The sequence below is a fragment of the Scylla paramamosain genome, chromosome 29 (assembly GCF_035594125.1).
Source record: "Scylla paramamosain isolate STU-SP2022 chromosome 29, ASM3559412v1, whole genome shotgun sequence".
In the NCBI taxonomy this organism is placed as follows: Eukaryota; Metazoa; Arthropoda; class Malacostraca; order Decapoda; family Portunidae; genus Scylla; species Scylla paramamosain.
In genome coordinates, this window is record NC_087179.1 from 15,891,880 (window position 1) to 15,916,879 (window position 25,000).

Sequence of the window (25,000 nt, forward strand, 5' to 3'; positions counted from 1 at the left end):
TTTTCTTATTTATCAGTTTTTTTATTCATGCATTTTATTCAGATAGCTTAGATGACAGATTATTTATTTATTTATTTTTTTTATAGTAAAAGAAAAAAACTAGAGAAGTATGTACAAATTTATGCAAGTTATTAATTCACTGGGTACCGTTTTCTATGGACGGACTCCTCAATATTAGAGTAAACTATGTTATTTTTCGTCTCCTCTAATTTTTTTTTTTTTTTTTGATTCTGTGATGTGCGTTAGTGATTGTTAGTAATTTTGTGCGTTATTTTTACAAGGAAAGGTGATTTTGTGATGTATATTATATCTGTTGTTGTTTTTGTTGTTGTGGTGGTGGTTGAGAGAGAGAGAGAGAGAGAGAGAGAGAGAGAGAGAGAGAGAGAGAGAGAGAGAGAGAGAGAGAGAGAGAGAGAGAATTTTGATATTAGAACTCAAACAACAACAACAACAACAACAACAACAACAACAACTAAAACAACAACAGGATATTACTTACGAAACAAGAACAAAAACACGAGTTTCTTACAACACGTCATACATTTATTTATATAATTTATTTTCTTCATATATATTAGTTTATATTTATTCATTTATTTATTTTTTCCCTAGCAACACACAAAGTCCCTTATCACTTTAATTGTACTTAGATAACTTACAACACACTGCAACATTTATCATAATTACTCGAGTCAGCTTGAGAGAAGAGTTCATTTGGATTAGGTCAGGTCAGGTCAGCTTAAGTTAGGTTAGGACAAGACAGGTTAGGATAGATTAGGTCAGGTCAGGGTAGAGTAGCTTTGGGTTAGGTTAAGTTAGGTCAGTTCAGGTCAGGTCAAGACATGCTAGGGTACGGTAGCTTAGGTTAGGTCAGGATTAGACAGGGGGGAAATGGCAGGATATTGTAGGGAAGATCAGGAAAAACAATTAGGCTACATTAGGTTAGGTTAGGTTAGGGTAGAGAAGATCAGGAGGAATTAGACAGGCTAGGGTAGGCAGGATACGAGTAGGGTATGGTAGAACAAGTTACGAGTTTGGGTGTTGTGGTGAAGCCAAGTGGGTGGTGGTGAGTGGGTTCCGTAGAGGTGGGTCCAGTGGAAGTTGTAGTCGGGGTGCTACTCTTCCACCGTGATAATCTCCTGTATCTGAAAAAAGTAGTAGTAATAGTAGTAGTAGTAGTAGTAGTAGTAGTAGTAGTGATGGTCGTAGCAACAAAAAAGGAGCTGTGTTAAAAAGAGATTGCGTTAGTAGTAGTAATAGTAGCAGTAGTAGTAGTAGTAGTAGTAGTAGTAGTAGTAGTAGTAGTAGTAGTAGTATATGATAGTACGTGGTATTTACAACAACAAATAGTCATAGAATATTAACATTAATAAAACCACCACTACCAGCATCAACATAAAATTTATTTATTCATTTACCTATCTATTTATTTACAGAGAGACAGAAGAGGACGCAGAAAAAAAAACACACACATTTATACCAATACCACTACAACACACAATCACAAACGAACACAAAGGCAGAAAAACAGAATCAAAACAGACCATAAACAGATTACTCAAACGCTCTGCCCACCTGCGCTTCTTACCGAGGTGGCGTAGGCATGCACGATGGCGAGGAAGTACACCTGTAGGCCGGCAGCAAGGACCATGCCGAGACCCACACTAATGGAGGATTTGATAATAGTGAAGAGCCCCAGCCCGGTCAGCGCCACTATCAGAATTGTAGACAGGACCTCCCATACTCTCAAGGCAGCTCGTTTCTCCTGACGAAGTGGCAGAAGGAAGATTGATAGATTGCTAGATTGATAGATAGTTTGATAGATAGATTGATAGATAAAAGTCCATCCAGCGCCAGTATTATCGCAGACAGCACCTCCCTTAATCTAAAGGCCGCTCGCTTCTCCTGACGAAGTGGCAGAAGGGAGATTGATGGACTGACTGATAGATAGATGGATAGTGTGATTGAGTGTATTGGTGACAGTGGTGGTAGTAGTAGTAGTAGTAGTAGTAGTAGTAGTAGTAGTAGGAAGAGGAGGTAGTTTGTCATGACCTCTATTATTTAATCGTTCATTGTGGTTAGTGTGGTTTGGCCATGAATGACTCTGAACTGTATTGTTGTGATAGCACCACCACCACCACCACCACTGTCACATTATCCTCAATGAAAAGAAAGATGATGATAGAAATGATAATAACCCTTTGAGTGACATATTAATCCTTTCACGCACTCGCTCTCCCACCCTCCTCATCACCTGTATCATTGTCTCACCCATGCACCACCTCAGTTTCTTCCTCACTCCCTCCCTCCCCATTGTTCACTCCCTCACTCCTCCACTTACTCACCAACACACCCTTACACCCTTACACCTCCCTTTCTCCCTTCCTCCATCCCAACATCTCCCTTCACTCTCTCCCTCCCTCACTCACCTCCTTGACGCCGTAGGACACCAGGAGGGCCAGTAACACACCGCCTCCTTCGATTCCTATTGTAGCTAGCGCCATCTTGAACCCTGTGTGTTTGTAAGAAACGTACTTTCATACAGACAGACATGCATATTCATACATGCATCCATAAGAGGTGCGTGTATGTAATAGGTGTAATTTGAATGTATTACGTCTTTTGTTTGTGTTTGGTTCCGTATAAGACTGTCATTGCTGCTTCTATTGCTACTGTTGTTACTACTGAAGGTTAGACAAAATTTTGGAAGGGGATGAATGGTAGGTGGAAACAGGTAGGTACAATAGGTGTGTTTGATACAGGGAGTGCCACGTGTAGGCCTATTGGCTTCTTGTAGCTTCCCTTATTTTCTTATGTTCTTATGTGCTACTACTACTAACCTAACCTAATATAATCTACTTCTATTGCTACAACAACAATAACTACTACTACTACTACTAACCTAACCTACTATTACTACTACTACTACTATCACCATCACTACCACCACCACCGTCAGCTCACCCGTCAGTAGCTGGTACACGCCGTACATCACACCGGCAATACTCAGGATCTGTGAAGGGAAGAAAAACAAACACTACTACAAGATTTTACATGGAAGATATTTCCTTGTGGGCGAAAAAAAAAGGTAGATAAGTTGATAGATGGATAGACAGGTGGGTGAGTAGACAGGTTGGTAGATAGACTGATAAGTAGGTAAATGTGCAGGTGATTAGTACATACATAGATGCATACATATATTGATGCATACTTATTGGCCAATGTTTACTACGCTTAATACGTATTATATTTGCAAATTTAAAAAAAATGAACTAGTAAATAAATAATGTCACCTTGAAGCACAACAACAACAACAACAACAACAACAACAACCGTGCATACATAGATTGATACATAATATAACTCTCCTCTAATATCATCATCCTCATATTCTTCCTCCTCCTCCTCCTCCTCCTCATCACATTCATCATCATCATCATCATCATCATCATCATCATCATCATCATCATCATCATCATCATTATTACCATTATCATCTATTCTAATCAGCATTTTTTCTTTTTAAATCTTATGTCTGACTGTTTTGTTGTTACTTGACAGGAGGAGGAGGAGGAGGAGGAGGAGGAGGAGGAAGAGATCTTAACTAGTAGCATAATTACAAAGACTTCTCACTTGTTCTTTTTAATTTGTTTTCCTTATTACTCATCCACACTGGGAAGAGGAGGAGGATGTGTAGGAGGAGAGGAGGAAAAAGAAGACGACGAGGAGAAGAAGAAGAAGAAGAAGAAGGAAAAAAAAGGAGGAAAAGACCACACAAACACCACGACCACTTCATCTTCTTTTCAAAACCATCTCCAGCTAACAACTTCTCTTTTCCCTCTCCCAGTGTCAAATCGAGGAGTGAAGGAGGAAGGCACACTTGACAGGAGGCTGCACTCATGACTCACCAGCGTCGTCCCTGCTACGATGAAAGATCCTCGCCGTAGTGAGAAACACCAGCACTTATTGTCTATACCGCACGTCATCACCACCACCACTACCACCACCACCACTTCTACTGCTACAGGTGCTCCTCAGGTATGCAGCGGTCCCTCAAGGTGTGTAGGTACGAGTGTTACGAGGGTCAGGACGGGTGACTGATAGCCGTGCCTCCGTGTTAACGTATAGATCAAGTACTGTTAGTGTTGGTGGAGAGAGGGGGAGGTGCACGTGTGTGTATGTGTGTGTGTTTGTATGTGTGTGTGTGCGTCGGAGGTGGAACACTTGCGCAGATGTGTGAGTTCGTTATAAACTCAACCCGTGTATCTCTCGCCGCTGCTGCCAGACGAGAGAGAGAGAGAGAGAGAGAGAGAGAGAGAGAGAGAGAGAGAGAGAGAGAATATGGTTTTTACTATCAAATGAAATGAAGATAATAATGAATTGGTTATCTCAGATTTTGTTCTGTCTAGGCCACCACCACCACCACCACCACCACCACCACCACCACCACCACCTCCTTCAGAAGTAAATTGCCGAATCTTATTAGTATCTCGATCGAAATTTCCTTTTATTATTATTATTATTATTATTATTATTATTATTATTATTATTATTCAAGAGAACATTGATTAAGGAGTTTTATATTGTTTTGTTATTTATTTATTTATTTATTTATTTATTTTTTTTTTGTTCTGTATACCTCTTAGCCAGCTGCATTTCCATCTATTTCGCCATCATCATCATCATCGTCATCATCATCTTTCACATGTTGTTGTTGTTGTTGTTGTTGTTGTTGTTGTTGTTGTTGATGTTGATGCGCTTCTGTCAATTCTACAGCTTACAATATTACAAGTCTATCACCAAAATATCTTCGCTATGATCTGCCTCATCTCTCTTTTTCACATTCTATTTTGTTCATATCCTCTTGTCCACAAACCTCACGCAGCAGAATAATATGTTAGGTTTGTGTAAGTCTACCATTGAACACCCATTTTCTTGTAAGACTGAAGGTTGCTTATGGGTAACTTGACTATTTTGAGTAGTAGTAGTAGTAGTAGTAGTAGTAGTAGTAGTAGTAGTAGTAGTAGTAGTAGTATAATTTGTCCCATATAAAGTGGAGGAAGGAAGCTCTCCCCGGTTTAGTGGAAAGCAGGCAGTGCAGTTTCGATTTGGATTATTTTGATGAGCAAGATGTGGCTGAGGTACATACAAAAAAAAAAAAAGGTAGGATCAGTTTTCTTTAGCGAGTTGAAGTAGATTTGTAGTTTCCTTTTCTTCATTACTTATTAAAAAAAAAAGTTGGATGTGAGGATAAAATTGTAGAAAACGGGACTGTTCTTACATTATATTGAGAGTAAGGTTCATTAAGATTTTTCCTTTTTCCTTAAATTTATTTTGGAAAGTTATTATATTTTGCCACTGATAAGCAGTAGGTCAAGAATACAATTACTAATTATGTATACACTGCACTTTTTATAATTTAATCACATTAGCATAGGACTCCTGTATGCATAATAATATATAAAAATACAATGAATATAATGAAAATTAATGTTATGATACACAGATTTATGAATAGTTTTTGAGAAGCACCAGAGGGACACACACACACACACACACACACACACACACACACACACACACACACCATTAACTAATAGCCATAGAAAAACAAACCAGATATTCCAGAGCGGTCACCATCCAAGTGCTAACCAGACACATCGTTGCTTAACCTCGCTGATCGCATGAGAAGACGAGGTGCGGTGCATTCCATGTAATACTGTAAATCTATGGAATTGACAGATGGTGATGATGATATGATGAGTGAATGAATGAATCAATAAGCGTGAATGAGGCTGTCCAAGGGCTAAGCAGAACAAGATATAACAATACCACACACACACACACACACACACACACACACAGCTACATAAAAGAGAATATCAGTGCTTTCAAGAGGTACATCACTATAGAGACGATCATCGATGCTCCAATGACCAGGACACAGCGGGTGAAGGGCGAGGTGCCGTCTTGTTCCCGTGGCTGCTGGACCAGTACTGCAGGTGCGGATGTGATCTGTAGGAGGAGACACAGGTGCAGGGTTGTTATCGTGGCGGTGGTAGTGACTTTTGTTGTTGATAAGTAAATAGAAGAAAAATAAAACACATGTTGGGCTAAATTTAAAGGCAAAATTATGCAGATTGTAAGTGACGGTGGTGGTGGTGGTGGTGCTGGTGATGATTGAAGTGATGATGGTGAGTCAGGCAGGGTTGAGTTCTGTTCATTTTTATCATCTCATTTCAATTCCAATTCATGCTTATTTATTTATTTATTTATTTATTTATTTATTTATTTTCACACCAATTTCCATAAGTTTTAATTCACTTTATAACTGATAACAATCTTGATGATAGTGGTGATGACAGTGATGCTGGAGGTTATGACAGTGTTAGAGATAGTGACTGTTAGTGTGATGCTGACTGATTATGGCAGTGATAACAGTGAAAATGGTGATGATGGTAGTGCTTATGACAGTGATAGTAGCATTAGTGATAGTTACAGTGATAGCAGTAACAGCAACATGACAACACCAATGATAACAACACTTCCTACGATATTTCAAGACACCTATCCTTCAATTTGTGACTACCGCTGGAACTGGCATCTTAGTGGGCTTTATATATTGGATTTTTGTTGTCCTTGGCCAATGTCCCACCTACATAAACACACACACACACACACACACACACACACACACACACACACACCAACAACAAACAGTAACACTAAACACACCTGCGTCGGGGTGGATGACGACTGAGACGGCGTGGGCCTGGGGAAGGAGGGCGAGACGGGATACGGGGGAGTGGGACAAGAAGCAGTGGGGACAGGTTTGCACGTGGTGATGGAGATGGGGTAGGAATAGGGCGTGGCTGATGGATAGGGAGCTGTGGATGGTGCGGGGTGCTGTGAGGTTGCATGGTATGGGGCAGGGGCGTTGGGCGTGGGGGCGGTGCTGATGGCCTCCTCATAGCTTGGTGGGGGTGGTAGGTTATCAGTCAGGGCAGTGTTGTGTACGGGGGGGTGTGGGTGGTTTGTCGCGCTGCCATAGTCAGACGCCATCTGTAGGGAGAGAGATTGCTTAGAGAGGGAAATTAATGAGGTGAGGAGTTGATGATAATGAAATAAGTGAATTTACTTGAAACAGATGAATGAAGGTGAGATAGATGATGATGATGATGATGATGATGATGATGATGATGATGATGTAAGCAGTGAATCCAGGATGACTAAGAGAGAGAGAGAGAGAGAGAGAGAGAGAGAGAGAGAGAGAGAGAGAGAGAGAGAGAGAGAGAGAGAGACAAGAAATTAATTTTATTCATATATGCTAAACGTCATAAAAATCTTTCTTATAACAACAACAACAACAACAACAACAACAACAACAACAACTACAATAATAACAATAACAATTGTATCAGTAATTTCCTTTTCGTAATTGTCCACAAGCTTTAATGTTTTCATTTTCACACACACACACACACACACACACACACACACACTCACACACACACACACACACGCCCCTCGCAGATCACTTGGCTGGCGTGGATTGGCGCCCTGCTCAAGTTGCCGCAGGTTTTCGTTGATAGGTGTTAGGCAACCGCCCTTGGGAATCAGGACAGAGCGTGGGCGGAGTGAGAAGTGTGCCAACCTTACTCATCATCATCATCATCATCCTCAGTGACAGCAAAATCACCATCATCGTCAGCTTCACCATGTTAGACTAAAATTCTCTCTCTCTCTCTCTCTCTCTCTCTCTCTCTCTCTCTCTCTCTCTCTCTCTCTCTCTCTCTCCCCTGGAGGATGCAAGTTAGTGAAGGGAAAGTTCAACACGAGAGAGAGAGAGAGAGAGAGAGAGAGAGAGAGAGAGAGAGAGAGAGAGAGAGAGAGAGAGAGATTACACATTTCCCTCAATAGCATCACCTCCGCCTCCATCCCTACCCATAATACAACCCAGCCCCACCACCACCACCACCACCTCCACCAGGCAGGCAGCGCCCTTTTGTGTAGTCTAGCAAATGCCCTCACAATAACACACACACACACACACACACACACACACACACACACACACACACACACCTCATAATAACAGTGGTATCTCTTCCCTTCACCACACCCACCTCTCCCTTGGATTCCTCCCGTCACTGCATCTTCTCTCGTCTTCTCTTCCTTTCCTCGTCATTCCCCATCCTCCTCCTTCCGGTCTCTTCCTTCTATATCTCACACCAACACACCACACACTCACTAACATCAGTCTTCACTTCCTGAACCAGCGATACGTACTTTTCCGTCTTTACTCCCAATCATTTTGTGCCCATCTGACCTTGAGTATATTCATAACAAACGCTTCTATCTATTTCAGGGACATTAATCGTGTTCCGTGTAGCCTTAGAGCGATCCCTGGAGTGAGTATGATCTACTGTACTACCTGGAGGGATGTATAAAGTTGCGTCCACCGGATTCAATGGCTGTGAAGTTTGGAGAGCGAGGTGCGTACTACCTAACACGGTGGCTGGTTGAGTACTGAACAGATGAGCCGAGTTGCCACGACTGTTTTCCCGCGGATTCCCGCCCCAAAACCAGCCCAATAAAACCGCGCGTTTCGTCTTAAAAACAGCGGAAAAACAGCACAAAATTTGAACCATCAGAAGTGCGTGTTGCCTGAAATCAATGATTTCCAAGATGGCAAAGTTTTCAGACGTTGAATTGGCAATGATTGCCATAATTTTTGGTGAAGAGGAACAGACTGAACACAAGCTGAAGAAAAGAAAGTCGGTACATGAAGCGTGGAAGGTAAGAGAAAGTAGAGTTTACTCCTCTGTACAAGGAGTTAATTAATAATGATGGAACAATTTTTTTTTCTTCAGATATATACGCTCTTTGAGACTGCTGACCATATACTTTGGCTGTGGCAAATCATGCAGAGCAGGATGGTTCCGAACCAATTCAATAGGTATTTCATCATGTATTCTTGTGGACAAACACCACTCGTCCGGTGTCCGTGAACCACTGAAAAATATCGGTGGCGACGGTATTCAGCTTTCACGGAACGGAGACGAAACTGACACGGAGAGTCAAAACATGGTTTTGCGCCGGACAGGTGTCAGTAAGTCGGCTGAATCCAAAGTAACGGTATTTTTTTTTTTTTTTACTGACACTGAAGGACTGAGGGGACACGACACTGATGCGTCATTGATGTGTCTGGATGAGCCTCTAACAATACTCCATCAGTTAAGACAGTGGTTCTCAAACTGTGGGTCGCAGGGGACACAAGTAAATGCATATATCACTGCACATTTTCTTTCCCTTTACTTTACTGTGGGTCACGAAGGACTGGAATGTTCCAAACTGGATCGCTCACGAAAAAAGTTTGAGAACCATGAGTTAAGGGATTCATGACAAGAAAACAAGGGAAGCAGCAAGAAGCCACCAGGCCGACACGTGGCTGTCCCTGTATAAAACACGCCTACTTGTTCCTATCTATCATCCCATGCATCAAGTCGCCTAATTTCTTAAAGCTCCTTATTAACGCGGCAGTTTCAGTGGCCACCCTAATAATTCGGTAGACCTTGCTGACGTAATTACCACACCACGTTTTCTGTTGCTACTCCAGATAAGCATGACTTTTCCTTCTTCCCGGAACTTCCCTCATACTCTAGGTAAAATTTTCCAATGGTTGTTTCCATCCGTGGCGGGTTTCACCATATTGGGGTAAACATGGTGAAAGACACTGCGGGATAGGTGATGTTAGTTTCCAGTTTCCTCACCATCTCGAAAACTTGCAAATGGAGGCTTATGTTGAAATACACAAGAACAGTGATAGTTCCTGCCAATGCACTAATTGATTTCCCGCTCGCTCATAGTACACACTAAAACAACACAACAAGGGTAACTACTCGTACAAGAAGCCGCCAGGCCCACACGTGACAGTCCTTGCATGAAACACGCCTACCTATTTCCTACCCATCATCCCCGTTCATGAATTTGTTTATTAATCTTTTACATACTTTCATTGACTCGGCAGCATTACTTCTTTATTATTATTATTTCATTCCTGAGTCTATCCCATTCATTAACTATATTTGAGTATTAGTTTCTTTCTACATACTTTTTAAATCTTTCTCAAGTTTGAGCCTGTTATTTTTTTGACCTTCACTTAAAACACGAGAGAGAGAGAGAGAGAGAGAGAGAGAGAGAGAGAGAGAGAGAGAGAGAGAGAGAGAGAGGAGAGAGAGTTGCAATCCTGAGATGGTCTCAAGCACTCTTTACGGTACTTTTTTGCCTCTCTCTCTCTCTCTCTCTCTCTCTCTCTCTCTCTCTCTCTCTCTCTCTCTCTCTCTCTCTCTCTCTCTCTCTCTCTCTCCTTATGTATTTTCATCCCATTCTATGTACTAGTACCAGACACACCCATCGGAATCATCAGGTAGGCTCAGGTAAGGCTACTTACTGTAAATGTTACGGCACTCTTCACGTGTCTCGAGCTACAGGTGTGTGTGTGTGTGTGTGTGTGTGTGTGTGTTCGTCAGGTTCTTCCCCGCTTGATTCAGAGAGCAGTGGGGCTCGTACATGCATAATAATAGAGGTTAATTGGGATGAATGTCATGCTTGTGTGATTCTTCAGTTGACTTGTGATTGTGTATATACTGCGTGTGTTTGTGTCCTTTCCTGTTGGCCTTACATGGCAGGCAGGCAGGCAAGTAACTACGTAGGTAGGTAACTTTCCATTTCAGATCATCGTTTTTCGCAATTATTTTCTGAACAAACTGTTGGATCAATCTGACGTTTTGCCACAACTTATTTGACGCTGTGCCCTGTTGCATGACACTACAGAGCATTGTCAAGTGGGTTTCATTTGGCTTTGAAGGCGAAACTCGCAAGAGTCGAGTAGACACCCGGACAGAAGAAACCTTTCCGTGAAATAGTTGTGACGTGCATCTCTCCTCCACCTCTCCCTCCATTCCCATCTTCCCCTCCTTGTCTCCTCCCTTCCTGCCGTACTCCGTATTTACACGTCACGGCTATCTCATGGCAAATACTCCTCTGTCCGGATGTTTACTCGGCTCTTGTCAGTCTCTCCTTCGAACTCAAGAGTAAACTTCTGTTGGTTCGGACCTAGAAAAAAAAAAGAAAAAGAAAGAAAGATTAAAAACTTAAAAATTGCAGAATTTTAAAACATAAAAAGTAGAAGAAAATTTATATAAAAAATGTATATCGATCATTTTTTTTCTTTCTAAATTTTGTTAAAAAATTAAATGTTTTCTACGCTCTTCGTATGAACTTAAAAGAATATTTCACATACACAGAATTTCTCCTTTTTAAGTTAGGAAGTGAGGTGAATGAGGCTGCTTCCAGGACTGAACAGATGGAGTACTGGAGTGGGTGTCCAGGGGCATGTTGTGGGGTTGCGGGGTGGGTGAGGTTGCACATATGAGGCATTAGTTTGGTGTGGTAAAACTATATTATATGAACTCATAACCACTACATTATCTGCATAAAGGACCACACATATCGGATCATTTCCCACAATTTCTCTTGCATTCACTCTTCTTATTGTGACTGCCTGTTTCTCTGTATACAGCTACGGTGGTCATAATGAAGAAGTGTAAACACTAAAAACACAATATTGATAAGAGAACACCGGTCATGCAATGATTTAGTCACTCGCTTCACCAAACTAACCGTTTTCTCTCACCTCTCACTAATATGCACCAGGTGATGTAAACACCACTCACCTCATACCACGCCGCGCTGCTGTGTCTGCAGCTGTGAGGGTTGATGAGGTCCTCGTGTGGTAGTAAGGGGCGTGGCCTGCAGAGTGACGGCCCAGCATGACCAGTGTAAAGAGCCTGGCCGTCCTATGCCACCACCTGGGGTACCTCATGCTGGGGCTCAAGGACTCTATATAATTCGTAAAAGAAAAAAATAAACAGAAAAAAAAAAGGTGGGGGAGGGGGAAAGGTGGCGGGGAAATATCGAAGATACCCCTTAAAACGTTTTCTTTGATCATTTGCGTCGCCGTCAGGTGACAGCACCGCCGCTGTCCCAAACTTTAACCCGTAGTAATATTTCGTACACATTCCTTGCCTTGTGTGATTCAATATATTTCACACATTCAGGTAAAACTAAGACCATGATGATGAATGAGCTCATTTCTCTACTTTACTCTCGTTTCTGTGGCATAAGAACACACACACACACATACACATACAGAAACTAAAACCACACGTCAAGATGTAAAACAGGCCCAAGCCAGTGCAACTGGTACGGATATTTAATCTATATTGGTAGTAAACATTTGCTTGATGATGATGTAATGTTTCTTTTGTGCCATTTACTTGGTTCTATGCCTATTTACCTGGTGGGAGAGAAGTAATGTTATTATTTCCAGCAGTCTCGGGCCTTTGCCGGGAGGAAGGAGGGGAGAGAGGAGGTCACAAGAGGAAGAGGAGGAAGGTAGGCAGACAGCGCGGGTCGTAATATACCAAATACAACCCCTTCACTTCTCATCTGGATCTGCACGTGAGCTGTTTGCCATCATCACAGCGGCAGGAAGACAGCACGGAGCCAGAACAGGTAGACAGTGGTGTTTTAGTGATGGTGTACATGTAGAATGGTAGTAATAGCGGCGGGGAATTACTGCGTCTTGGCGGGCACCAGTCTGCCCCCCGGCCCTCTCAGCCCTTGTATTTCTGTCCCCTGGCGCCCTGGTGTGACGCGGGGCTTGTTCGTATCACCCAAAGTTGTGTATGTGTGTGGTTCCCCTAATAACTTTGTGTTTATCCCGTGCCTGCCGCGTGCCTTAAAGGTAGCAGGACTCTGGAGTGGCACGAGGCCCCTTTCCTGTGTTGTCATCACTACCACACGATACAAAGCTAGTTTACTCACCTGATTGGCTACTCTGTTAATCTGGCTAGTCAAGCAGGTTGAGGAAATGGTCTGTCAAGTAGTGGGGCAGCTCAAGTCTGTAGACACGCCGGGCCCAGGGAAGTAATGTTAAGAGTTTTGCAGAATGAAGGACTGAGTTGTGTACATTATGTTGAACCAGCAGATTCAAGCAAGGTCTGTTAATGATACTTCTTGTTGGAGGGGGGATTTTGGAAATAAGCTTAGCCTGCTAATTTCCAGACACCCACTGTTTATTTCAGGGTAAGTATAATGCCGTTTCAAATCACGATCTACTCACTGAAAGGATTTACGAAATTAATGAGCTGAGTGAATTTAAACTTAACCAAACCACACCTAACCTAGTCTGAAGGTGATGATGCTGATGTTATTTCTGTATTATCCGTGTGCCCAGGTATGGTCACTTTTTAAGGATGTGAGATTTTATTTTATAGGATATATGCATTGTACATTTCTTTTTTTTTTTCACTTGTATTAGTTTTTTGTCAACTTCTTTATAGGTCAGCAGCAACTGAGTGCATCTTGAGAGGATGCCGGGATACCACACTGAGGGCGACAGGAATCGCTACAGGTTAGTCTCTCTCTCTCTCTCTCTCTCTCTCTCTCTCTCTCTCTCTCTCTCTCTCTCTCTCTCTCTCTCTCTCTCTCTCTCTCTCTCTCTCTCTCTCTCTCTCTCTCTCTCTCATTGTGTAGCTCTAGCTCCAGGTTAGGTTGAATGCTACTGTACAATGCATTTTGTGTTCTCTCAGAATTCAGTATGAAGAGTTAAACTTTTCACCTTATCTCGCTTGTTGTTGAAATTTTTAGAATAGTACAGGATTGGTAGCAGGACTTTCAAGGTTCAATTAAGAAAGTTTTCAAAATTTGAAATTTGTTTTAGAGCAAAAAATGTTTTCTTCCACAGAGGACATGGGCAGGGGGGCATGGGAGGATGGGGGGGACGAGATGGAGGGGGCAACAGGGGCTACAGTCATGGAGGAGGGGGAGGGGGAAAGTATGACAGGTACAGATGGAATGATGAGGGTGAAGGAGGAAGCAGGCAGGGACCCTCCAGAGGCTACAAAGACAACTACAGCCACCACAGGTAAGGTGCTGCAGGTTTTTGTTGTTTGACACCACATTTAATGATGTGCCCAACTCTTAGCCAGTGTTTTAGTCATTTTCTTTCTCTATTCCTTACCGTCAATTGGCTGTGGGGCAGCTAGTGTGTATCAGATGCACTGCTGAAGTGATCACTGAAAAAACTTAATGATTTTTTGGAACAAGAGGCACTTCAATCATACAAACCAGTATTGGTTTATGATCTTCTGATTTTGAAATTTTTGAAGCTCACTTTGGCCTAAATTTACAAAATTTGCATTAGCTTATCAAAATTTTGCAAATGCACTTAGAAAATATCATCAGTTGATCCTAATTTGAATATTTTGATGTACAGTTTTTAAGAGCAGTAAATGTTTAGTCAGTCCTGTTGTTTTGCATATTGTGGTTTAACATTGTCTTACAGTGGTTCATAATCCTCACATTCCCCTCCATAACCACACTACCACCATCCCAGGTACCGTGATAGGTATTCCTCTGGTGGCAGTAGCTCACACCAGTACCAGCATCACCACCAACACCACCACCACCACCACCACCAGTCCTGGCAGGAGGGGGGCCGGGGCAATGAGGAGTACAGCAGGAGGGGAGGGGGGGAGGGACGCATTGGGCCAGACTTCATCAGGTCCCTCACAGAACTTGGTCACATCAGCGGGAAGGAGTCACGCATTGCCCTAGACATTCTGAAATCAGTCCTGAGCTCAGTGAGTATTGCCATTGCTGCCATTATTGTTGTGCTGAGTATTGTGACACAAGGAATGTTTCTCCTTTCATAAACTCAACCTGCCTGCAAAAAGAAAAAAGTGATTTAAGTACATACAGTAGACCAAAATATAAATGTAATTAGTACCTTACTTCATTTATATTCTAATTTATTGTAGTATTTGCATTGTCTTGGCTGATCCCCTGCAGAGACATGAGGCTTTAATGAACATGAATGACTTACACAGAGAGAGGCATCATTATTGTTAGGGTTACTTAGGAAGGGCATAAAAGGGTAGGTCAGTTTTAATGTTGTGGTCCCTGACAGGATGCCCCTGAGCGTGACCACTGGGACCATGGGCCGCCTGCCAGGAAGATGAGGCGCCTCGACTGGGTGAGTGTTGGCGCCAGTGTGTGAGGGAGTGAGTGAGTGAATCTGTGAGGATGATTTCTCTTGATTGCTACCACTACTACCACTATCACTTTGCCATCCCTCTTGACTCTTTCTGTTCTTGGTGCTGTTGTCCTGCCTGTCTAGACTGGTTGTTTTATCTCTTAAGTCTCTACTCTCTGACTGTCATCTTAATCATGATTCTTATGATTACCATCTTCATTACTCTTTCTTTTCATCTTCAAATCAACTCCCACCTCTCCATGAACACATCTTTTGGTTGGTCTTGAAAAGCCCAGTCTGGCATGCGCGGCAGCCTGCAAGACAGCCGCTGAGGTGAATGCTGTGCCCATACCTTGTTGTTACCCCTTGCCAGACATGCAGTGCACCTCCTGGTGTTGCTGTTGTCACTGTTTGACCCCCCATGAGAGAGTGTTCTCATTGCTTTTCCCTTTCACGTGTTCTCCGGTCCTGAAATGAGGAGAGTCGGTGTCCCTGGTGAGGATTTGCGGCAAGAAGAGTGTCGCCCGTGTATGTCGCGAGGGAGCCCTTGCCTCCCTGCATCAAGCCTTTTTAACTTCCCCTGCCTGTGTAGGGTATCTGAGTGGCGAGTGTCTTCCTCCACAGGATGGGGCGCGCTCTCCACACATGCACAAGTATCCCTACCGTGAGAGACCCTACCCAGGCCACCACCAGTACCGGGGTTGGGATCAGGGCAGGGCTGGGATGGTTCCTCGCAGCCACCACTGCTACCGCAAGATGTCAAACTCACAGTTGAGGGAGATGGAAATGGCCCGATCAGAGATGCCTCACCCTGATAAAAAGGAGAAAAAGGACTTGGAGAAAAAGACTTCAGGAGGAGTTAAGAGAGTGAGAGAAGGGGACGAGGAAAAGGAGAAGGCCTCCGCAGAGGAAACTGCAGGGGAGGAGGGCACTCAAAGGTAAGCAGTCACTTACTCTCTCACCAAAACCTCCTCCACCACCACTACCAAGAGTGTTCCAAATAAAACATTGTAAAAAAGGTGCAGTCACCCCTTCCCTGCCTCCTCTGGTCCCTCGGTACCCTGCAGTGTGTACAGTGTTAGGGTCACACCTAACACACATGGAGAGTAACTCACAGGTAATAAGTTACCATATACAGCAAGTCCTGAGCATGATTGAGACAGGGCCACATCTTGCCCTGTCACCAGCAAGTCCTGATATTCTTTTTGTGGGATGCCTCAATCTGCTCCCCACAGATCTCTGGGGAGAAAGAGGTATGTTCACAGTATTCATGGATGAGTGTGCGTGTGTGTCCACAAATGTGTGTGGGTGTGCATGTGGTTGCTTCCCTTTTTGCGTGCATGCGTGTATCTTCTGGATGTGAGTGTGTATTTTGGCAGGTGCCTGGGTAGACTCAGTGGAGGTACCAGAAGTTCTTCATTGGGTATCATTTACATCACCTGTACCATTGTCACACGTGCCAATCTCTTGAGCAGAAGTCACAAATATGTTGCAGCTTTTAAACACATCTTAAGTACAAGCTCAGGGAATAAGTGATCATAAAGATCCTCCATCTTGTGAGATGTTTGTGTTTGTATGAGTTGAAGTTTGGCTGTAAAGCAGTCATTACTACCCAGCTGAGTCAAAGATAGGAGAGCTGGTAGTTTGCCTGCTTATCTACTGTGTGGCCCATCCCTGGCCAATGTTAGAGGGTTTTCATTTTGCAGCACTGAGAAGGAGGCAGCTGAAGAACAAGAAAAATCAGAAGAAGTGAAGGAGAAGAATGAAGAGCAGCCATCAGTAAAGAAGGAGACAAAGGAGGAAAAGGGAGAAGAAGTGAAAGAAAAGAAGGAAGCTGAAACAGATGATGTAAGTTTATCTTGCTGTGGAGTTTTTGTTTTAATGATGTATATTTCAATACAGAAAAGTGATAGGTTTGTACACATTCATATTGGACATTGAGGTGGTCATCCAGGGTGTTTGTGGTGCCCCCTCAGTGTGCAGCACGAAGCAACATTAACACAGTCTTAGAGGAAATTCTGATAAGGGCATCTCTCATTATTGTGTTTTTAATAATGAACATGAATTATTACTGTAGTTATATAATGGTGATTGGTAATTATTTCATTGCGATCATGCGGTTAGTCTGACCAATGTCTTTATGTCCAGCATATAATTGTACAAGTGGGTGGGTGTGGGAAGTCACATGGACCATATCTACACAGACAACATGATGGTTTTGTCCCCCACAGACCCCACAGGCCAACTTTGTGTTCCCACGAACCGCCCTCAAGTGCCATATGTGTGACATGACCAAGTTTCCTAATATTAAGGTAAGTATTCTTTATCTCTTTGCCATTTTCTGTCAGTCTTTCTATATTTCACTGATTTTCTATCATCTCTCCATTGCCATTATCTTTTAACGATTTGTTCCATCTCTTTCTCTGCTCCTCTATAAGTATAATGTTATTCTGTTGTACATTCAGTGATGCTCCATCTAGTAATGATCCTTTGCACGGCAGGCCTACTTGAGTCACCTGGGCAGCAAGAACCACGAACGCATTGCTCATGTCTTTCATGCCCGCTGTGCTGCCTCCATGGACCTGCTGATTGCCGAGTCCAAGGTTAGTACCTCTAGATTTATCTGGTGGAGTGCAGGCCTTAGAACACCTATTACAGTGTTCTTTCAAGCAGTGATGGTAGTGAAGAATGCACACACTTTTTCCAGGCAGACATTTTAAAGTAGAATGAGGCATCAGTTATAGAGTTCTTGTTTTGGTTATAACTTTTAAATGTATCAGTTCATGGTGGATAAATGCTGCTTTGATACCCCAGCTGGCCAACAAGAGGAGGACCAGACTACGAGGGAAGGCCCACTGGTGCTACGAGTGTGTCTGCTTCATGAACACCCACCCCAAGGAGCACTACCACTCCATCGAACATACGGTCAGTGCCCTCACCCCTGCCAGCATGGTCTCAAATGTAATGTTCCATGAGATGAGTGTGAGGACATCCTTGATTCTTTCACTGGAGGAGTCAGGGTTGTGATGATAGTTCTGTTGCTGATGGCTGAGCTGCGTGAATAAGGAGATGCTTACTGAATAGTTTACTTTCATTTACATTCTACTCTATTCTAATTCTCTTTGTGGGTAAATGGGTGATAAATGAATCTGGAATTTTTGTTGTTTGTCCATGTCTTACTGTGATGCAAAACAATTAACATTACCAGAAGTAATGCTTGAAATCTTTATAATCATCTGCAAGAACATAAAGGATCAAAAAGAATAGATTTTGCAACTTGTATCCAGTGTAAAGATTGGAGGTGACTACAGAACAACTAAAGATGTCTCAGAGTGATAAGTTATTAAAGAAAGATGTACCAAATAGCAGTGAAAGGTTTAATGGAGCCAGTTTGCGTTGTTACATTTGTATGTGTCTATGTAGATGATAACTGTGGCTGAGTTATACTTCTATTTCCATATTTGAGTGAGATGAGGACAAGGAAGAATTTGAAATGAAAGAGTATAAGGAAGAGCAAGGAGAAGCATGGAAATAAGGACAGGAATTTAGTAGACATAAGAAGGAAAGAGGGAGACTCATGTGTGTTAAGAGTATTGTGTTGTGCTGCAGCTGGTGAGTCGCTACATGGAGATGCAGTGCTGTGGTTACCTGTACAACCGTGCCAATGTGGAGGAGCATCGCCTCTCCATGCGCCACCTGAAGGTACGTGCACCCCTCACCTGGTGTCCTGCTGCTTGAAACAGGACGACATTCTTGAACACTTTGGTGCTGCACCTCCACTACTTTCAAAAGACTAATTAAACCTGCACCAATTTTTAAGGATGTTTTTATGGTTCTAGTGACAGTTTAATAAGATTTCTACATTATGAACAGGAGAAACAATCTTGAGAATGTGGCCAATCGTCTCTGTGGCCTTTGAGAATAGTCTTGGTGAGAGAGCAAAGTGTTTCTGAATGTGGGTCTTAACTCCACTTGCATTGCTTATGAAATAGCATGTTAACATGAATAGATTAGAGTACAAGGTCGTATTTCTCAATTTATGAAGGTTGTGTGGATTGTAGATGATGTAATAGCTTTTTAAGATAAGCTCAGTAATCCTTTTTGTACACAGAATCAGATTGCATATGATGAGGCCCAGCAGACAAAGAAGGAAAAGGAGAAAGAACTGAGAGCTTCAGGGAAAGAGGAAGGTGAGTATGTGGTCTGCCTGTGGAGAATTGCCTGCTGACGAGGGGAACAAAGGGTGGCAGGGGTACTCATTATGTGAGGTGTTTACTTGTGTGACCTTATCTATGGGCTAAGACAAAAGAGGAGTGAGTCATGACAAGCATGTTGATCATATTTGATGTGCCTTGTCATAGTCAGCAGTAGAATAACATACTGTGCTGTCTTCCACTGTGTTTAGCATTTTCTTCTACTGTTAAGAGAAACAGCATGGGTGGTTTTGTGCACTTACTTGAAAATATGTTAATTCTTTCACTGCTGTTTGACTCCTCTTTCCTTGATCACTAACCACTCTGAGACATTTCTTCTTGTTCTGCAGTCACCTGTAAACATTATTCACTATTCTTTTAAGCCTTTTTTTTTTTTGTTGTAGACACTTATACACTGTATTTAGTGTTGGGAATTGTTACATATCACATGTACATATCACTTTGCTAACTTGGGTTGCCAGTTTTTGTGGTTGATGTCACCCTCAGTCTTATACCCTCTAGTGTGTTGAGAATCTATCTGTTTTCAATTTTGTTAATGCATGGTCAGTAAATCAGGGGACTTCAGACTGAGGGAAGCCATAAAACACTTTGGAAGGGAGGGCAGAAAGTTGCGTGGTTTCTGAGTGTACCAAGGATGAGTACAAAAGATTTCTTGTTCTTTCCACAGAGGCAGCTTTTCATAAGGAGGTGGCTGAGTTCAAGCGACGCGGGCTGGAGCGAGAGAAGGAGGAGGGACTTCACCCACTTACTGTAGCCAACATGCCACCACACGACCCCATGCGACCTTTAGGTGTGTAAGAGAAGATAGGCTTGCTTGAGTTGTGTTTATCATTCACTGTGACTTAACAACATGCATTTCTTATCGCTTTACTTTTTTTTCTCTCTTCCTCATTCCTTTTCATCCTCTTCTTATCCTCATGTATGTGCTCACCACATCCTTGGACACACACACAGGGCTGGACATGCTATACAAGGAGACGCGGTGCCAGTGTGACGTGTGCCATTGCAGCATCAGCAGTGTACGCCTTGCACGCTATCACTTCCGCTCCCTGGAACACTACCACAACATGTGTGCTCATTTTGCTGCCATAGAGGTAAGGGAAGGTGCTGGTAAAGTTGGTTGAGCTAAGATATCACAACAACAGGGTCATATGGGGCCAGCAAGGGAGGTCAGTGTGGGAAGGTTTTTGATATGCAGAGGAAAGGATTGATATAGGAAGTCACATCAGTAAAGTCACAGTGCACTGGTGAGAGAAGTTATGAGTGCAAGATTGTGTAACTCTTGTGGTTAGCGATAAGGATGTTTGGTGATTCATAAAAGAAAGAGTCAGAGAGAGAGAGAGAGAGACATTGAAGTACACTTGAATAGGCTGAAGTTGGAAACAGAATGGTTCACTGATTGAAAATGGAAGTGATGGAAACAGTGAAAAGGAATGATATATAAACTAGACTCAAACTGGGGAAATAAATTAAAGTGGGTAAACACACCACTGATCTTCCAGGAGGCAAAGGAATTAGAAAGAAAGAAGAAGGAGGAGGAGGAGAAGGCAGCCAAGGCTCAAGAGGAAGGTATGGAGGGCACAGAGGGAAAAGCAAAGAAGAAAGAAGATGCAGAGGAAGAAGATGAGGACATTGCAAACATGGAAACAGTAGATGTGGCAGAGGAAGATGGAGAAGGAGAGGAGGAGGATGTCTTGGGGGCGGCAGCTGTGGGAGGCAGTCGTGCAAGGAAGAACAAGGAAGCGCAGGAAGAGGATGAAGAAGATGAGGATGGAGAAGAGAGAATGAAGGAGTCGTTTGAGGTAAGAGAGATAGACATGACCCACATTTCTTCTCTCACAGCAGCACAAGCATAGGCTACAGAGTAACAATAATATGTTTACTGCAGGAAGAGGAATACCCCAGGGAGGAGGAAGAGGAGGAAGAAGATGCTGCTGAGGGTAATGAAGAGGAAGCGGAGGAAAGAGAGGGTGAAGAGGAGCACTTTGATGAAGAGATGGAAGGGGAATATGGGGAGGAGGAAGAGCCAGATGATGGAATAATAGAAGGTCTAGAAGAGGAAGGGGAAGACTTTGATGAGGATGGCCTTCACTGGTAAGGATCATTAGTAAACAGTTATATTAGATCAAACTGAAGAAGAAATACATTTATACATATCAATTTCCTCTTCACTCTCATTCAATTAATTTCTGTTGTTTTTCCTTGTGCTATGTTTGCAAGAAATAGATTTGTGGATTGATAATAATTCTTTCTTCCTCTATTAACCCCAGTGAGTATGAAGGTGGAAGAGATGAAGATGCATAAGTGACACTGGAGGCAGGAAAAGGTTTGTGAAAGAAGATGAAGGAAAGGTAGCTCTTATGAAACCAGAAAATGAGGTGAAAGAAAGGAAAAAGAGAGGAGAGGAAGGGAGAAAAGTGTAAGGAAAGAAAATGAAAGGAGAGGATGAAAAAGACAACTGGTAAATACTGCAAAACTGTCCCTCCTCTACTCCCATCTACCTTTCAACACTACAAAACTATCCCTTCCCTACTCCTATCTTCCTCTCACCCTCCCTCCTTCCCTCTTTCCCTCCCCTTCCTTTCTTCCTTCCCCTCACTAAACAGATCTCTTCATTTCCACAATACCTGGGAGAGATGTCTTTCTGTCTTTTCCTCAAACATTTTTCTCCTATTGTACATAATGTAAGTGTTTTTCTTTATTCTTCCTCCTTCTCCCTCTCTCTCCCTTGCATTATTATTCCTGTGCATTAAATGTGAGCCAAGGAGAATCATTGCCAGGGAAAACCAATTGTAGGGAATCTGTGGTGAGAGTGAGGGGGAAGACAGGATTGTATGATAAGATAGTGTTGATTAGCAAGGAAAATAGGATATGGATGAAAATTTTGATAGGCAGCAGGAAAGGCAGTTACAAATGAAAGAGAAATAGAAGGGAGGAGAAAAGTTGACAGACATGAGTGGAAAAAGAGTATAAGTATTGATGGAATAGAGGTTGAAATGTGTATAAGCAACAAGAGAAGGAAGGGGCAAAAGCAAGAGACAAGTAGAAGTTAAATACACGACCGGAGAACAGGAAGTGATGGGCTGGGTATTACATTGCACAAAGGGAGAAGTAAAAGTTCCTATCAGTGCTTGGCAAATTCATGGTTGATAAAGTACTTAATGAGAAAACTAGAAAAAGATGGATGTTGATGTGGGAAGTCATTGTTCCTAGATTATTATTCCTGTTTGGCACCGCTGACACAAGTCCAGGCTGTATAAGTGTTAATGGTGGTGCTGAAGAAAAGGTACAAGCATAGCAAGCAGCAGTTCAGTGTGGATTATTTCGCACAGTCACGGCCAATAGTGGGTTAATCTGTTGCACTCCCATTTCACTGTGTTAATGTTTCCCTTCAGTCATTTCTTCAGGTTTCTCAGCATGATGAACACTAACTAGCTGCCTTTCTTAGCTGGAGAGATAGATACTTTATCCCATCTCTATTTATTTATATATTTATTTTTTAATCTGCTGATGTTTCGTAAAATCTGTCAATTGATGTATTATAAATGGATCAGAGGAACTTAGATTGAGGAGAACCACAGTGGAAGCGGGATAAGGAGTTAGTTGACGATTGGCAGTGACTGTACCTTGATGAGAGGGAGCCCTTCACAGCACACCTCTGTACAAATGCATGTTTATTTTGGCGCAGCAGTTCCGTATGTGTGTTGTCGGTGGATTAGGTAGCCAGCACTTACTGTCTGTCAGAAGCAAATGAGCACTGCAGGAGTTAATAATATGCTGTGTCTGTGGCAGCTGTGGGTGGTGGGAGTGAGGAGGCGGCCAGTATGTAGCCTGGGGAGCGTGGGCTACATTGTGGAGTCAGGTTATGTGTATACTGTTAAGTCCTCTTGTATGCTAGTACAGTATAAACCAGAAAGTAACACATCCTTTTATGAATGGACCATGCATAGGTAGTGACTTTATTTTGCTTAGGGTAGTACACCGCAGAAGGAAGACTTTTTTTTGGAGATGTACGAGTAACTACTTTTGTCTTTTTTTTCTCTTTTTTTTTCTCTCTCTCTCCATGTGTGTGAATATGCGCACCTTATGTAGATCTGTAAGGTGTATGTGGCAAGGCAAACTGTATCAATGTGAATCAGCCTGTTACACAATACTGAAATAAAGGCAGTGAATTATCGTCCTACTTTTAACCCTGTACCTTTTTTTTTTCCCACTCCTGATGCAAGAATGGCACAAAGGCAGAGGAAAAAAAGCTACGTGAAAAAAAAAAAATGATTATAGAGTAAGGAAGAATGACCGAATAATGAAAATGAATGGAGAGGAGTTTTTAATGCATATCTTCAACATGACATAAAAAAAATAACAGATCTCTGCCTGCATCTTCAACCTGCTTATGAGGTCAGATAAGGTTTAATGCAACAAGTATAGGCAGTGGCAGTCCTTGTATAAAACATTCCTATTTCCACGTATCATTCTCCTCCATAAATTTGTCTAATCAGTTAATTTAGATAGAGCCATAGCTAACTGTATTCTTTATGATTAACTACATTATTTATCATAGCTGTAATTGTAACCTACCGTGAGCTATCTAAAAAAGAAACTGCCCCAGAATATCACAAAATGACTAATTTATTATTATTATTATTATTATCATTATTATTATTATTATTATTATTATTATTATTATTACTATCTTTATTATTTATTTATTCATTTTTTTGGGGTACCACGAAGATTTCACCAATGAATGTTACAGTGTAGGAATATTTGTGCTTATGGGTTTTAAGTATATATATTTAGCATTTTTCTCGTATGATTTAACTGGATAAATGAGATGAAAAGTCATAACCAAAAATAATACAAGAATTTACCAATCTTGAATGCTCCTTGTTTACATTTCTCAGTATAATTCAAACATAACGAAGAACAGGAAAAGAGCACGTGGACTACAGAAAACAACTTATAAAATTTAACCTATAGTGGACGTGTAACCAGATAACTAGCAGTGTACCAGGCAAGGAGGCGACAACACTCAACAATGCACGTGAGAAAAGACAAGGTGGAGTGAGGGGAAGAGGCGGGAGAGATTGATGAAGGAATGAGGGCCCCTGCAAACACTGGACGGGTAGGAAGTTAGCCCATGGAAATTCTCTCTCTCTCTCTCTCTCTCTCTCTCTCTCTCTCTCTCTCTCTCTGCCAAGTTATGATGAGAGAGAGAGAGAGAGTACTTCAGGCTAGACCAAGGGCAAGCATCCCCTCCTACAACCATGTCTTATCTCACCTGGGTCTACGGAGAGAGAGAGAGAGAGAGAGAGAGAGAGAGAGAGAGAGAGAGAGAGAGAGAGAGAGAGAGAGAGAGAGAGAGTTTATTTTTTACTTTCTCTGCCTCGCACAATCGCGGTCATCAGTTTCACTATCTCGGTTTCAATACAAACCTAGTCCCCCCTTCCCCCCCATCTCTCATGTCTGTCTGACTGACTGGCTCTCTCTCTCTCTCTCTCTCTCTCTCTCTCTCTCCTCTCTCTCTCCCTCTCTCTCTCTCTTCCTCTCTCTCTCCTCTCCCTCTCCTCTCTCTCTGGAAAAGGATGTATTGGCAGGTTTAAGGTCACGACACACACACACACACACACACACACACAGAGAGAGAGAGAGAGAGAGAGAGAGAGAGAGAGAGAGAGAGAGA

The 25,000-nt window shown here is 42.4% G+C and overlaps 3 protein-coding genes and 2 long non-coding RNA genes across 5 annotated transcripts in view; 2 read left to right on the top strand and 3 right to left on the bottom strand.

The window, feature by feature from the left end:
* The window catches only part of LOC135115428 (uncharacterized), a 62,729-nt gene extending 58,441 nt beyond the window's left edge, over nt 1-4,288 (top strand). The window contains exon 3 of the long non-coding RNA XR_010275992.1: nt 3,848-4,288. This is a non-coding gene — a long non-coding RNA (uncharacterized LOC135115428). The remainder of the gene's footprint in view (nt 1-3,847) is intronic.
* Nucleotides 522-6,967, bottom strand: LOC135115427 (uncharacterized). Its single transcript, XM_064032215.1, has 6 exons — nt 6,736-6,967; nt 5,903-6,015; nt 2,965-3,013; nt 2,430-2,512; nt 1,576-1,765; nt 522-1,145 (listed from the first exon to the last, which is right to left on the bottom strand). Exons 3-6 carry the CDS (start codon nt 2,990-2,992, stop codon nt 1,027-1,029), a joined length of 420 nt encoding a protein of 139 aa, XP_063888285.1. The 5' UTR covers nt 2,993-3,013; nt 5,903-6,015; nt 6,736-6,967; the 3' UTR covers nt 522-1,026.
* Nucleotides 5,866-7,062, bottom strand: LOC135115644 (uncharacterized). Its single transcript, XM_064032567.1, has 2 exons — nt 6,736-7,062; nt 5,866-6,015 (listed from the first exon to the last, which is right to left on the bottom strand). The coding sequence occupies exons 1-2, from the start codon at nt 7,060-7,062 to the stop codon at nt 5,866-5,868; spliced, it is 477 nt and encodes a 158-aa protein (XP_063888637.1).
* A 3,233-nt stretch (nt 7,063-10,295) lies between these two features.
* On the bottom strand, nt 10,296-11,787 carry LOC135115429 (uncharacterized). Its single transcript, XR_010275993.1, has 2 exons — nt 11,306-11,787; nt 10,296-11,118 (listed from the first exon to the last, which is right to left on the bottom strand). It is a non-coding gene; the product is annotated as an uncharacterized LOC135115429 (long non-coding RNA).
* Nucleotides 11,788-12,417: 630 nt separating this feature from the next.
* Nucleotides 12,418-23,493, top strand: LOC135115425 (glutamic acid-rich protein-like). The gene is made up of 17 exons (XM_064032209.1): nt 12,418-12,579; nt 13,410-13,480; nt 13,814-13,993; nt 14,465-14,711; nt 15,038-15,103; nt 15,728-16,041; nt 16,810-16,951; nt 17,335-17,415; nt 17,605-17,706; nt 17,918-18,028; nt 18,713-18,805; nt 19,215-19,293; nt 19,985-20,107; nt 20,272-20,411; nt 20,820-21,119; nt 21,206-21,411; nt 21,588-23,493. Exons 2-17 carry the CDS (start codon nt 13,440-13,442, stop codon nt 21,619-21,621), a joined length of 2,259 nt encoding a protein of 752 aa, XP_063888279.1. The 5' UTR covers nt 12,418-12,579; nt 13,410-13,439; the 3' UTR covers nt 21,622-23,493.
* Nucleotides 23,494-25,000: the final 1,507 nt, after the last annotated feature.

Coding starts and splice junctions, on each gene's coding strand:
- LOC135115427 (XM_064032215.1), bottom strand. CDS start 2,992: ATGTACGGCGTGTACCAGCTACTGACGG. Junction 1,766..2,429: donor TGTCCTACGGCGTCAAGGAG/GTGAGTGAGGGA, acceptor CCACTTCGTCAG/GAGAAACGAGCTGCCTTGAG. Junction 1,146..1,575: donor CACCTCGGTAAGAAGCGCAG/GTGGGCAGAGCG, acceptor TACTTTTTTCAG/ATACAGGAGATTATCACGGT.
- LOC135115644 (XM_064032567.1), bottom strand. CDS start 7,062: ATGGCGTCTGACTATGGCAGCGCGACAAACCACCCACACCCCCCCGTA. Junction 6,016..6,735: donor CGTCATCCACCCCGACGCAG/GTGTGTTTAGTG, acceptor CTCCTCCTACAG/ATCACATCCGCACCTGCAGT.
- LOC135115425 (XM_064032209.1), top strand. CDS start 13,440: ATGCCGGGATACCACACTGAGGGCGACAGGAATCGCTACAG. Junction 13,481..13,813: donor GGCGACAGGAATCGCTACAG/GTTAGTCTCTCT, acceptor TTTCTTCCACAG/AGGACATGGGCAGGGGGGCA. Junction 16,042..16,809: donor GGGGAGGAGGGCACTCAAAG/GTAAGCAGTCAC, acceptor TTCATTTTGCAG/CACTGAGAAGGAGGCAGCTG.